General features: G+C 43.1%; 1 protein-coding gene across 1 annotated transcript in view; it reads right to left on the minus strand.

Annotated features, from left to right (window-relative positions):
- The window catches only part of LOC130580759 (multiple epidermal growth factor-like domains protein 6), a 169,976-nt gene extending 169,075 nt beyond the window's left edge, over positions 1-901 (minus strand). Inside the window, exon 1 of the mRNA XM_057378471.1 lies at positions 372-901. Coding sequence (XP_057234454.1) covers positions 372-901 — 530 coding nt within the window. The remainder of the gene's footprint in view (positions 1-371) is intronic.
- Positions 902-14,439: the final 13,538 nt, after the last annotated feature.

The following is a 14,439-nucleotide window of genomic DNA, read 5'->3' on the forward strand; positions in this document are numbered from 1 at the left end:
CTCCATCCCCGTTCCATCCCCGTTCTATCCCCGTTCCATCCCCGCTCCATCCCATCCTATCCCCGTTCCATCCCCGCGCCAACAGTGTTCCATCCCCGTTCCGTCCCCGCCCCGTTCCCGTTCCATCCCTGCTCCATACCCGCCTCATCCCTGCTCCATCCCCGCCCCGTTCCCATCCCCATCCCCGTTCCATCCCCGTCCCATCCCCGTTCCACTCCCATCTCATTCCCATCCCCGTTCAATCCCCTCTCCATCCCCGCCCCGTTCCCGCCCCATCCCCGCTCCATCCTCGCTCCATCCCATCCTATCCCCGTTCCATCCCCGCTCTATCCCCGCTCCATCCCCTCCCCATCCCCGCCCCGTTCCCGCACCGGCAGCGCTCTGTGCCGCTCCCGGCTCCGCCGTGTCCCCGCGGTTCCCCCCGGCGATGCCGCTTCATTCCCGCCTGGAGAGGGAGTTCCTCCCGCTCCGCATCCCGCGGTGCATCCCGCAGGATCTGTTTGCGATGAGCAGCAGGGATGTGCATCCCGCAGGATCTGTTTCCGATGAGCAGCAGGGATGTGCATCCCGCAGGATCTGTTTCCGATGAGCAGCAGGGATGTGCGTCCCGCAGGATCTGTTTCCGATGAACAGCAGGGATGTGCAGCCCGCAGGATCTGTTTGCGATGAACAGCGGGGATGTGCATCCCGCAGGATCTGTTTCCGATGAACAGCGGGGATGTGCAGCCCCACCCGCCCGCTGCTCTCCCTGCGGTGCCGGGATGCCAAGCGCCTTCTCCTGCAGACACACACACACGTATGTTGGCTTCTTTTTTTCTCCTCTGGTCCTTCTTTGTTCTGTACAGGATGCCCACTGCAGTCGTTTCCAAGAGGTAACCGTGAAAATAAACGCGTTTAACATCCTGAGGGACGGATAACACCGCTGCTGCCACGAGTTAGTGACAGCAAGAACATGAAACTGGGAAATGAGGAGAGRTTTTTAAATCCCAGAGCTGCCTGCYGTCCTCYAGACCATCCATCCTCTCATCATTATGATCTCTCCAGACCTTTGCTGCTATCAAAACACAGCTCTTCCCCCGTTTCTGGGGAGAGAAGGGAGACCAATTGACCTGGAAAGGGAAATGTGCATAGTAGCGAATAAAAAAATGAGAAAAACACATCTTAAGCATTTTATGATCTAATGTAGGTCTCCAGGTCCATTTCAGCGGCGTTTCCCTCTCCCTAGAGAGCTGTGACTAAGCAGGCACTGGGCTGTGAACGAGCAGATGAGCCCTGAGCCAACCAGGGCTAAAAATTGTGATTTCTTTCCACTCCGGTGCAATGGGCTTGGTCTCCACATGCTCTAAAGCAGCTCCTGCACAAATTTGTGACAGACACAACCGCATGGGCACATCAGCGTCCTCACCAGTCAGGAATCTGTTTCACAGAGCATTAATTTGTCTCCCTTTCAGCCCTGTAACACGATACACCCACTTCTCGTTTTACACACACTTTACAAGTGGTTTCCTGTATGGTTTTTATTTCCCAAGGCCTTTGCTAAAGGAGGTAAACATTTACCATTCATAACAAGAAGACTGGTTTTGTACTGCTCGTTTCTTTGAAGCCTGTGTGGACATGATCCCTTTGAGATTTTATCAACTGATTTCTTTTTCATGGCAAAGAAAACACACAGCCCTTATCTGGCCGTAGAGCAGATTAATTGTACCCTGAAATTTTCACTGAATGGCTGAGTCTTTCTTGTGTCTGGAGTAGTTTTAACTCCACASGACCTTGTGTTGAGCTAATCTCATTACCTCCCGCAGAGCACATAGTTTTCTAATCATTTTATTTCTTAAACCTCAGAAAACCTTTCTTCCTAAAATAATAGACCTTCATTATGTCAAGGCTGAGTGTTCATTATGATGAACATCATAATGATGTCATCCCAACCTGGATTATTTTCGGGATCACATCATGGCAAAATAGCAAAGGATCTTATTCCTCATTTGTTGGGTTTTTTCCAGGAGAGGTAAATTAGTCTTAAAAAAATACTTTAATTTTTTCCATCTTAAGGAACTTAAAAATAAAGAGTTCAACGTTGCTTTTCAAAACGGTGTGTGATCATTACAAATTATACACAACATTTATTATACCCAGTTGTTAAGAATAATGGATCAGCAACATGCAAATTGGGAGGCACTGAAAGGCAGAGTGAAGGCCATTTAATAGATGAGACCTTTGCCTGGGGGGCCACACAGCAAAATGCAGCCAAATTCTGGAGRTGGAGCTGTGTAAAACCTGGGCAGGAAACTTTAGCTGACAATCCTGACATTGTCCTGAGCTCCAAAGCCACCCCAGTCCATGCAATGTGCCCTTCTTRCAGATATTWTTGAAAGTTTTCTCCTCAWCTGTGTTTTATCAGATTAATGGGAGGGTTCCCCTGGGTAGGGTTACAGCCCTGCTGGWAGGAGTGTCAAAGCCTCCTGGAATAATTGATCTGCTGGGATCCCAAACCAGTTAAACCTTCAGATGTGGCACAGAGGTAGAAGCTGACTCATTTATTCTGGTTGTTACACTGGGCTAATGAAAAAGGGCACTGCAACCAGCATTAATTTCTTTTTTATACTCCACATCCCTGCTCTGACCAACCAGGCTCCTCTGTCAGGAAATTTRTTTGCTCTTAGTTGTGCATCTTTGATCTTGACACTTACAAACCACACCCTGGCCTCTACCAAACCAATCCCTGGACATGTTGACCAGAGTTCCCTTCCTGACWGGGAAAAGGAGTAAATGAAATTGCATCTTGCTCATCTGAAGCAGCTTTYGAGCCGAGCAGGTAAAGTGCCAATTCCCCTTGGTGGCTTTGTGCAGTTATAATGGGATCCAATTGCCTAGAACACAAGTGGTTAGGGAAAAAAAATCAGCTCATGCCCTCCATATAGTACTGAAGGACTTTCTAAGGCATGGAAATTGCATCATTCTCCTCTCTTGTTGATCAGAAAATTGTTCTGTCAGATTCCAGTGCAATCCAAATTCAGCACATTGTTTACTACACTGCCCAGATCACAAATTCTGTAAAAGCTTTGGTATCTCTCAAAATGCTCCATTCTATCCTCTCCATTTTGAAACATATTTCCCCCTTCATTAGCATTTTAATTTTGATGTATAATTTCCCACAAACACGCTGTGACAGTTGTTGTGTATCCCCAAGCACGAATGAGTGTTGCCCACAACTTTGAGTCAGTGTCACACCACCCTGCTTTATTTTCATTTCCCTGTCTAATTCTCAGTATCTCCATTGCCAGTCTTTTTAAATTGTAGCTAGTTCCAGGATTTAACAGTCCCTTCTGATAGAAAGAAATTTTCGTGCAGAGATTGTAATTAGGAAGGCTGAGCTCTGTTCTGTTATTAGCAGGAATTGTGATTTTTGGAGTGGTGGGTTAATTGCTAATAACCATATGCAATGCTTCTGTCAAGATGTTTCCCATTATAGTAATTAACTTAGCAGCTGGGGTAACAGACATTTACCATTTGTCTTCACAGTATCCCTGATTTAGGATTGTTCCAAAATCCTTTTTGGACCCTGTTTGTTCAATTCCCAGGTGTAAGATGAAAAAGAGGGAAGCGGAGAAGGGGAGATCTGTACAGAACAATTTGCAGGGATAATACCTGTTTCAGATACAAAGTATTCAAGGATACACTTATCCTTAGGAATTCTGRATTTTTCTCCTCTAATCTTAGTCATAGACCATAATTTTCATCATCACTGACAGAATGGAGAGCATGGCAGAGCAGCCTAAAACAGAGAATGTTTTCAGAAATGATTAGTTTGATGCTTAAATAAATCTGATCATTACTGAGGGTTTATTAAATGAAAAGTGCAGAATTTTTCATTGCCTATTCATATCCTGAAAATCCCTGTGGTGGGTGACTTTTTTTTTTCCTTCAAGTTTTGTAGTCATCTGCAAAGATAGAAACCTTTTTTGTTAATTACTTCCTCTCTGTGTTGTCTCACTGGAGCTCACTCCTTCACAGAGCTGTGCCAGAATTACAGTAATATTATTAAGTATATGGCCTACCTGAAAATTAAGAAGAAAATAAAGCTTTTCTCCAAAGCCAGATTACATGGCAGAGCAACAGCAGTTTTGTTGATTTAATTCATCGACAGTATATATTGAAAGGATTCATTTTGTTTATGAGATAATTTTAAAGACTTTTAAGACCATGAWGCCAGATTTATCCCCTTTTTTCAAAAAAGTTTGCTCTGGCCAGAGTGAATTCTGTACAGTTCTGTATTAAAGAAGGTTTGTTAATACCCTGAAAGATGTAAAGCAGCACACCAAGGGCACTGGGAGCTTTCTCTTGTTGCAAGGAATTGGCTTTGCTCCATTCCAAGGAATGGGGGAACGCTAATTTACAGTGACTGAGGATCCAGCCTGTTGTTAATCATAATTATGGACTTATTTTGGGAGGTGCATTTTCTAAAGCAGTTGGGAAAGGCAAGAAAATTAAGTTAAAATTATTTTCTTCCACAGGAGGTGAAAGTAGTACATAAATAAATACTCGGTGTTGCAGTAGATCTWTAAAACCTCCAGTGGCTTTCTGGCACTGCAGCGTCCCGTGATTTTTTTTTTCTCCAGCACATAATAGTAAGTTTCTGATAATAGTGCTCACAGACAGCTGTGATTATAACCACTTGTCAGGGAATGGATAACTAGGAAAATAACACCATATTCAACTGTAAAAAATGCTGCCTGGAGTACATTAACACAGCGATAATTTCTGCTAATAGCAGCCTCCRAACCCCATCCATTAGCTTCGAATTGAAATTCCTGCTTCATTTCTATCTTTCAGAGCCTCTCTGCCCTCTGACCCTCTCTTCCATTACTTGGGAGCAGCAGAGCCATCCACAGGCACTCCCTGGCACTGGAAATAAGGACAAACTTGCTGTTTGAGCCACTGGAGATGGGGACACTGCTCATGTCCTTTGCTTTGGCAGTGCCAGCACAGGGGATGGGAGAGGCAGGGAATGTTTGTTCAGAAGGTTTTCCYCCTGTGGGAATTCTCTGCCAGCATCCCAYTCCTTYCCCAGCCACTTCCACCCKGCCAATCCAACAGCTGCAGAAATTACAGCACCACTAACAGGAATTTGGGTTTTCATTCGTGTCTGAGGTTCCTCCAGAGGAGAGGACGGGAGGGAGGGAAAATAATAATTGAATCCCAGAGYAGTAGGATCATAGAATCACAGAGCTGTTAGTGGAAAAGACATTTCAGRTCATCAAAATCAACTKTCAACCCCATTCAGCACTAAGCCATGGCCTCGAGTGCCACACCTGCACCTTTGGTGGACATTCCCAGGGACAATGACTCCACCACTGCCCTGAGAAGTTTGTTCCAATACTTACAAYCCTTTCCATGAAGAATTTTYCACCCATATCAAATCCAAACCTCCCCTGCCACAACTAAAGACCTTTTCGTCTTGTCCTGTCACTGGGACATACCTGACACCCCCTCACTAAAACCTCCTTCCAGGTGCTTTGAGAGGGCAAAAACTGACCCCTCACCCCACTCAGTCTCTCCAAACAGCARAAAAAGTTCAAAGTATTTCTTTTTTGACAGAATTAGTAGAAGGTCATTGATATTCAAGTCAGGAGGATATTTCTGCAGGGACCTATTACATCTGATTGGGAAAATAAAATGTTACCCACATCCACAATTACTTCTCTAAAGACCACTGATCTCATTCCCGAGCTTTTCTCTTTAGCATTAGTTAACCAAAACTCTGGTGAGAGCAGGCTCTTGACAATATAATCCTAAAATAAGTTTCATGTTGGCAGGCAATAGCAACTGGGAGTACTTTCATCTATTTCTGGATTTGGGATAATGACACTCCAGTGAGTGGCTAATCTGGTGTGCTTGTGTACATTCCAATTAAAATCACACATTTGGGGCAAGTCACATCTTCTSTGACCTACACAGGTGAGAGCCAGATGTAACTCTAAATTTAATGCAGCTATTCCAGCCTCATCTCAACACAAARGAAAGAATTAGAGTTTAGAAACTTCAGAGCAATCCATTATTTGGCAGAGTAGTGAACATATTGCAAAGTATTTTCTAGGAGGAAATACTTTATTTGGTTTTTAACAATTCTTTTTGCAGTGATTTTCTTTTGGCCACGCTGACACCCAYCTGAAAAACCTGCAAGCAGCTGAACAAGCAACTCTTTCCATAATTTAGCAGAGTATCTTCATGCTTATGCATTCAGAGAAATCAAATTTGGGATATTTGTGCTAGGAGTGTTTAAAGGCTCATCAAGCCAGGAGATACACAGCGCCCTTGGAGACTTGGGCAATCAGAGGGAGGCAACACAGTCTGATTATCAAATATTCCTCATCTATCCAGAGAATAGGAAATTTCCAAGAGTTCTCCTCTGAGAAAATTGAAACAAATAAATTAAAAAAAAACCAACAAAAAAACCCCAAAAACCACCAAAAAACTCAAACAAAAAAAACCCCCAAATAAATTAATAAACGACAAACAACAAAAAACCCAAACAAATCTGTGCTAAAAGAGGTTTGCTGCCCCTGCTGAATTTWCAGTTAATTCATAGCCCAGTTCAGTGAGTGCCAGGGCAGCACTGAAGGGATGAATCAATCACCAAACCAGGCAGCACCAACACCCCAACAACCGCAGCCTGGAACACTCCAGCTGAGCCAGCACTGACACTTCAATCATTCTAATTTATCCTCCAGGGCAGGCAGCCCCCTCCAAATTTGGGTTTCAGATGTTCAGACTGGCAGCTCTCATCTACATCACTGAAAATGCAGTCACAAAATAAATCAAAGAGAAGAAGTGCTCAGAAGTGGAGTTCTCCTCGGGGTTTGCCGTCCCTTTGGAATTCTCAGATGGAGAATGGATCTCAGATGTGAGCTGCCTGTGCTCCCTCCTTTGTCTGACACTGCTGAGCACAACGCTGCTGCTTAAAACATTAAAAATCAAAGGAATAAACACTTTATTTGTTTGTTTGCTCCAGTTAGGAGCTGATGAAATCCCAGGAATGCTCTTGCAGGTGATTTGTCACAGAGCTGAACCCCACACGCGTTCCTGTGTGTGACCTCTCTGTGTCCATTCTGCTGACACCACCAGACCACATTTCATTCTCCCAAATATATCAGAGCCTTACTTTACTGGTTTTTYCTCCAAATTACCTGCCTGGCTACTGTCACCATTGATCTTTCAAGTCCTTGACTGAGTAATCAGTCAGAGAGCTAATTAATGCATGGCTTGGAGGGAAGGATGAAATGAAAAAGGAGGTTTTTTTCCCTTATTCTTCATGTTTTTATTGCCTTTGAAAGGTGCTTTAGCTGTAGCATAAAGGAGCATTTGTCTGTGCTTTTCCCTCCTGACAGTTCACCTACTATAAATCTATTTCTCAACTATTAACAGAAGCCAGGAGAATGCCATGGGAATGGTGATACTGAAATCTAAGAAAAAGAAATTGTATTTGTTTTTCCCCTATTGACACTCATGTACTACAATGTGCATTTGGAGTGAGCAGCAACTGCAAGACCTGACCCAGATTTTCAGGTGGTTTCAGAACTAAAACAGATGTTTGAAAATTAAGATAACTTTGTTATATTTGATAGAAAAATAAGGTTGTTTGGTTTTTTTTTTCCCTTCCTTCCTGCTGGATCCCCTCCCCAGAATTTATCCAGATTCATTTYTAACTGAGATGGGTCAATCTCAGGTGCCTGAACACATGGTTTAAACAAACCGTCATCTTGACTTTAGTCTGAGCCCAAGGACATGAGAAAAGGGAATCACAGAATGGTTTTGCTTGGAAAGAACCTTAAAGATCATCAGTTCCACACTTTCCACGACACCAGGATGCTCCAACCTGGCCTTGAACATTTCCAGGGATGGGGCAGCCACAGCTYCTCTGGAATGCCTCRTGCTAAAMMWYYAWTYCMAARSWTMYYMWYMRGSYMCMWKRWTTWAAAARRAAAAWAAAWWAAWTCAAATGTTTAYGAYCAARTTCTAAAAGAATAAGTGAGCTATTTGAAAGTTAGCAGTACACAGAGCCTGCTTTCCTCATCCTGGATATTTAAGAAACATACAGGATTCTTGTCATTGTAATAACTCTGATACGTGAAAAGGTATTTTATTTCCTTTATTCTCAAGGAATTGTATATGTGGAACAGCTCTTTTAAYCCACAGTTAACCCCATACTGCCACACACATATAGCTGGGTATTTACATATTCTGCAGCACAGTTTACACACTGCTGTCCACAGGGAGCTGATGAACTGAAAATGGTTTAATAAGCTTTCTCTTCAAATTCTTCAGGCAGGCACGTATTAGCATCAGCAGTATTTGTTGCTAAATGCAAATAAAATCATTGTGCGTGGGGGAATTGTGCTGACCACGCTCTGGGAAGCAGCAGGAGAGCAGCAATTAAACATTTCACACATGCCTGGGTAGCTCTGAGTCTGGGGCCACGGCCACAAAAACACCAAAACGGTGCTGGGATGGAACCCYCAACTCATAATTCTGTTGTTAACTCATGGAAAAATCCATTTCCTACGAAGAATTACGGGAGTGTCTGAGAAATCCATGTTTCTGTAAAGGATTGTACCAGAAGAAAATACAGCAGTCAGAAAAGCAGCCTGCCCTCCAAGAAAATCAGCATTGCCTGGGCTGAGCACTGCAAACCGAGCATGTTTTATTAATTCAAGTATCGAGACAATAATAAATTAAGCACCTAGATATACAGGGGGAAAAGGCAATGTCAGCAGTTACAGGCTTTCTAGACTTGACCTCCTAATTTGTGCAAAAAATCAAAACTATTTCTGAAGTTTACCATAATTAAAGATTAATAGAAAGGCCGTAAAGTTCTGAAAAGTTTATGAAGCTAAGCCTTGCCAAACTAACTCAACATTTTTCTTCCTTATTTACTTTTTAGATGCAAACTCTGACCTGTACAGATTTCAGCAAAGCATTTCTTAAATGTGGGAAGTTACTTGTTTAACCTCGAGTGGTTCTCTGTGCAGGAAAAGCTGAGGACACTGTGGTGAGTTGTGTCAAAAGGGGATTGTTTAATTATGGGAAGCTCAGYAATGAACCTCCAGTGATGAATCTCAAGGGAAAAACAAAAGGACACAAGAGAATCCTGCACCTTGCTCAGGGATTGTCAACCATGTGCTGATCGAAATAAYAACCAGAAAATAGACAACTAACCCTAACACTGGAGAGTGCCATGATGCTTACTCTTAGCAGAGAAATGTATTTGTCTTTTAGATCCCAGAAGAACACCTAGAGGCTGAAGAAATGCAAAGAGAAGCTGCAGTTTGCAAAGGAAAATTTGCATGCACCCATCTCATGATAGCATGGGTGGCTGCAGCAGCARTGCCAAGGCAATCCAAACCTGCTGSCTGAGCTTTTTGTTTGCAATTCTCCTGACCTGGGAAATGATCAGGTTTGGTAATTTAGTTAGAATTTGAAATTAATATGTGCCAACTTTCATTTCARTGTAGCAGCACCTTCTTTTGTAACCATATTTTTACTGCTCAAGGTTATCACTGCAGGGCTGTCAGAGGCTCCTATCAAATCTTTATCACATCAGCAAGCTGCCTCCTAAATTTTCTGTATAGCACCTTTTTTCCCCAGCAAAGATGCATCCAGAATAAAAGTCAGAATTGATCAGCAATTACAAAGTTGGTTTTTTTGTGGATTTAAACAAATGCAGAACATTCTGTGCAACAGCACTTCCCCCACTTTGGCGCTGAACTCACGGGAGGAAAATCCAACAGAAACATTTAATTTCATTAAACTGGTGTGGCAGACAACATTCACTTAACATCAATTAGCTGATAATTTGGGCCAGGGCAATATGCAAATGACAGGCAGAGCTTGGGGTGGGCATGATATGGATAAAGGGGATGCCCTGTGGATAAAGGGGGATGTCTCTGCWGCTGAGGTGCCCCTCCCCTGTCACTTAATTCTGTGTGTTTTGAACAAGCAGCCCCACAGGACACTGCTCCTGTTATTAGGAATTGCAGTAATGTGCTAAAACCAGTTTGAAAAGCAGCTCCTCTTGGTATACATTATATTCAGTGAAAATGGGATTTGCTTCCCAAACTGCTAGGATGTATTTTGGCTGGTGCAGCATTACTACTCATGCAGAATTTTTAAACTTATGGTGTTGTTTTTTTTGTTTTTTGTTTTTTGTTTTTGTTTTTTTTTAATTTATTTGCTCCCTTTAAGTGTTGAGCACAGCAGTGATAGCATTCAGATACACATTATTTACTGATAAACCATTCTGTCCATCTTCAGGCTTGTTTTTACTTACTTAAAGGTCACTAAATGCAGCATGGGAACCRGAATTTGATAGCTTAGGAATTCAAAGTTTATGGGAATTGGGGTTGTTTTCTTGCTCCCAAAGCTCATAGGTGACCTGAAAGGCGTCATGAGAAGAGYTGTGAAGTTGTAAAAAAAGATAACTTTAAGATGTTTAGCTCCTAAARCAGAGCTGCAGTATCTCAACTTGCAGCAGAGAAGAAATGGATCCCCAGCATCACCACAAGGAAGCCACATAAATTAACCCATGGAAAAACATAAGGGACAAAGATATGTCCTAAATCTCATCTTTCTCTAGGCTTAAAAATTGGCCTAGGAAAAATTGGTGTTGGTTTGGGTTTGCAGCCTGGGATTATCCTGATCTTTATGTCGAGTGGTCATTGATCATTTTGCAATCTTGCAATGAGGGGTCAAGGCCAAGTTCCCTCATTTTCAGCTCAGCACCTCCTTCTGCTCCTGCTCCAAGCACCTACACCCCTGTCTTGGCTTCCTCTTCCTCTCAGCATTTTCCAGAAATACCCAGTTTTTCATCCCAATTTCTCCTTTGTCAAAGGTGGGGACCGGCAGAAGYGCAGGAATCACTGAATGAAGGAATTTTCTTTTGATCTGTTGGGTGAGAGCAGAGACCTGTGCCCTCCAGTACAAACCCTGTTGAGGATAAATACAGGTTCCATGGCTTCTGAGAGGTCATCTCAGGCAGCACAGAGGGGTGTGAGYGAGGGGCAGGCATTCCTGCTCCCACAGAGCACAGCTCAGATTGTTCAAAGCACCAGGGCAGCATCACCATGGGGATCGTGGCCATTGTGAGCTCTGGGCTGGCAACTCTGGCTGCRCTGCCAGGATTAAAGCATTTCTATTCACCTTCATGTCTTCAGGCACTGCAGGGCTGTGCTTTAATTTCAAAATTCCCTTTAAGTTCTGCCTGCCTTGCCAAGGTGGCCTGAGGACAAATCCATTAATCCATGTGATACAAAGGTCTGTTTACATTATGGGAGTTACATAAGCAGGTAGAGCTCATCAATAATTAAAGSYTTTGTGGGGAGAGTAAGATGTGACYRTTTTCTTCCACCTTCTCAGGCTTTCTGTGCAAGCCCCACAATCCKTACACTTTCCTTCTGAATAATTTTAAGGGACAGTGTTTTAAGGGATGACAGCTCCAATCCTTCCATCTGCAGAGYTGTGTGAGCCTCTCTTCTTCCTCACAGAAACGAGCTTGAGGAATTTCCAATGTAAAACAGGGATTAGAAAGGGAAGGATCAAGCTCCCCAGTTCTGTTTTGATGGCAGCCTGTACAAGGTGTAATAAAATCAATAGTTTCTCTGGCTGAAAGGGTTCTTTCTATCTCCAGCAATGACAAGAGGATAGYGGGCAAAGAGCTCTATTAGCTGTTCTTTAGGAATCAATCACACTTAAAAGCAATAGTCCAAATGACAGCAACTGCACAATAGATGAATAATTTTTCACACAAATAGCCCGAATTTCAGAGAAGTGACACACTTTTAAAGAGATAGTGGATAAAATATCTGGTTCCCTGAGAAACCAAGAAAATACTAAGCATTTATTACTAAAGATTGAGGCAAAAGTGTTCAGACCCTTAAGGGGYAAAAGCCAAAATATCAATTCAGGCCACCTGAGCAAGAGCCTGAGATGATGATAAGRTTCACCTGATTAAATTTTAAATGTCATATCAAGAAGTTCAAAATTCCTGAAGYTGCACTGAGGAAGAAAATCACCATGGCAGGGTCACTGTGCTGTCACAAATAAGGGCTCTCCCTCCCTCACCCAGAGTGTAACAACCTCTGAGCTCAGGATCTGCATGAGGCTGTGTCAGGGGAGGGTGAGACTGGAAATTAGGAAAGGTTCTTCTGTCTCCAGAAGGTGCTGGGCACTGCCCAGGCTCCCCAGGAAATGAGCACAGCCCCTGAGAGCTCCAGGAGCTTTTGGGCAGCGCTCTCAGGGATGCACAGGGTGGGATTCTTGGGGTGTCTGTGCAAGGACAGGGGTTGGATGATCCCTGTGGGACCCTTCCAGCTCAGGATATTCTGGGATTTTATGACCTGGTGAGGATGTGAGCTGCTCCAGCACAGAGCCTTTGTCTCCCACCAGATGAGAACCAGCTGTGCTAAATCTCTGCATTGTATCCACACCCAGCATGGAGATRTAATTGGCAATTACAGTCACATTAAACATTATGTACAGAGCTATTTAAATACATCTGAACTGCATRAAATACAAAGAAAAAATGATATCAGGTGAGCCAATATTCAGGCATAAATAATGAGGGGGAAATATGGCAATCAGCTTGGTTTTTGTATCACACTGAAATTTCCAGTAATGTGTKCCTGGAGAATTATTCCTGGTTGACMCTGGGGGAGCTTCTTGTGCTCGACAGCACCATCAGAGCCCAACCCCCTCTGGTTAACATTTCCCTCCTCCTGCCTGGGGTGCAGGGTTTGGGTTCTGGAGGGGAGAAACTCTCACTCTGTTTGAGGTACAAACAGCAATAGCTGTGTGCTGGAGCTGCAAGCAGGATGGATTGGAAATGTGGACAGCAGACTGTACTCTGTCTTTTCATGCTGTCGTGTTTCTTTGTTGATGTCTCTGTTTTAAGATCTTTTTTGCTCCATGCATCACCAATTGCCTTTTGTTTTCTCCCAGCAGGAAAGGCTCAGTTAATCCATATGTCATGACAAAAAATCCAGCCTTCTCTTTGATAGGAACCAAGCATGACAGCAATCTATTGAAAAGGTGTTTTGGACTATCATTTCTTCCAAGCTAATTTATTGACTGGATGGCTTTCAAAAATAATAGSTCTGTTTCCCAAGATAATGAGCTGAGCTGTGACTCACAAAGTCCGTGTGAGCACACAGACAGCCTAATTACGAGAAATAAACTAATAATAAACCMTCAGTCTCTAGAAATCAGTATCTGTTGTGATGTACAAGTCTAAACATCAGAGAACATGAACGTTTCCACCTGTTCCCTTCAGCAGTGAGTTTGTTTTATTGTCCCTAGATATGTAAAATAAATTTCTTRCCATTAAGCCCCAGACAGATCAGGATGTTAAGATAAGATCTGATCTTTGGAGGTGGGGGGGGTGACAGTTTTGCTGAGCAAACTCCAGCTGTARCATGTGGTGATGAGGGGAAAATGCTGTTCAAATGGATATTTAGTCAGAATCCACAGTTTTATAAATCTGAGCTGGCAAAGTGAATCATCCATGCAAATAAAAGCCCTTTAACACACCCCATTGACCACGTCTGGTTTTTCCCCCCAGTATATTTCACTTTGAGTACAAATCACAGTGTAACTACATAAAGAATGTATCTTTCCTGTAGCATTTGCAGAACAATTTAAACCATTTTTTAACAAATAGTTTCTGTCACTCATTTTCCCATTKCTAGGACAGATGACGGACAGGACACAGCCACATTTTGCCTGTAGAAAAGGCATATTAAAGAAATGTGCCATGCTCAGGGAACATGAATTATTCTCACTCCGTGAATCTCCTGATCCTAAAAAACAAAATGCCCAGAATTTTATCTTCCAGAATAAGGGGCCATGTCCAACTTGTGCTGAAGCTGTAAGAAAGATTGTCACTACCTGGTCCAACCAGTTTGTGCACCCAGAGGGAAAATCTCATCCTGCAAAGAGCTTTTCTGACATGTTTACAACATTCCAAAAACCAGGTATTCAAAGAAACTTCTACCACATTCCCCTCCCCTCTGGTTGAACCCAACAAGGGGTTTTTTTATGATCACTGACTACCTGTGCTCACTCTGGAGGAATCAGCTGTTTATAAAACCAGTTGAACAGTGGAAAATCCTGGCCCTCTTTGTGTTTATCACTTGTTCAAGGCTGGCACTTTTCAGTGTGACCCTGAATCATCCTGACCTTCCCTTGGCTGGTGAAACATCCCTGCCTCCTGTTACTAAGGAAAGAAATTGCAGCCTGAAAACGCTCTTGACCTTGTCCAGCACATTCCTTGTGCCACAACTGACTCGCTCTTCATTGCCCATAAAGCAGAGCCCACATGCTCAGGGATGACAAACCAAAGCTGCAAAAGTTTCATTTTTAATTTCTTCTAAAAATTAGAGCTCTCCT

This window comes from Malurus melanocephalus, unplaced genomic scaffold (genome assembly GCF_030028575.1).
Source record: "Malurus melanocephalus ecotype Western Australia unplaced genomic scaffold, MMel_1.1 scaffold_360, whole genome shotgun sequence".
NCBI lineage: Eukaryota > Metazoa > Chordata > Aves > Passeriformes > Maluridae > Malurus > Malurus melanocephalus.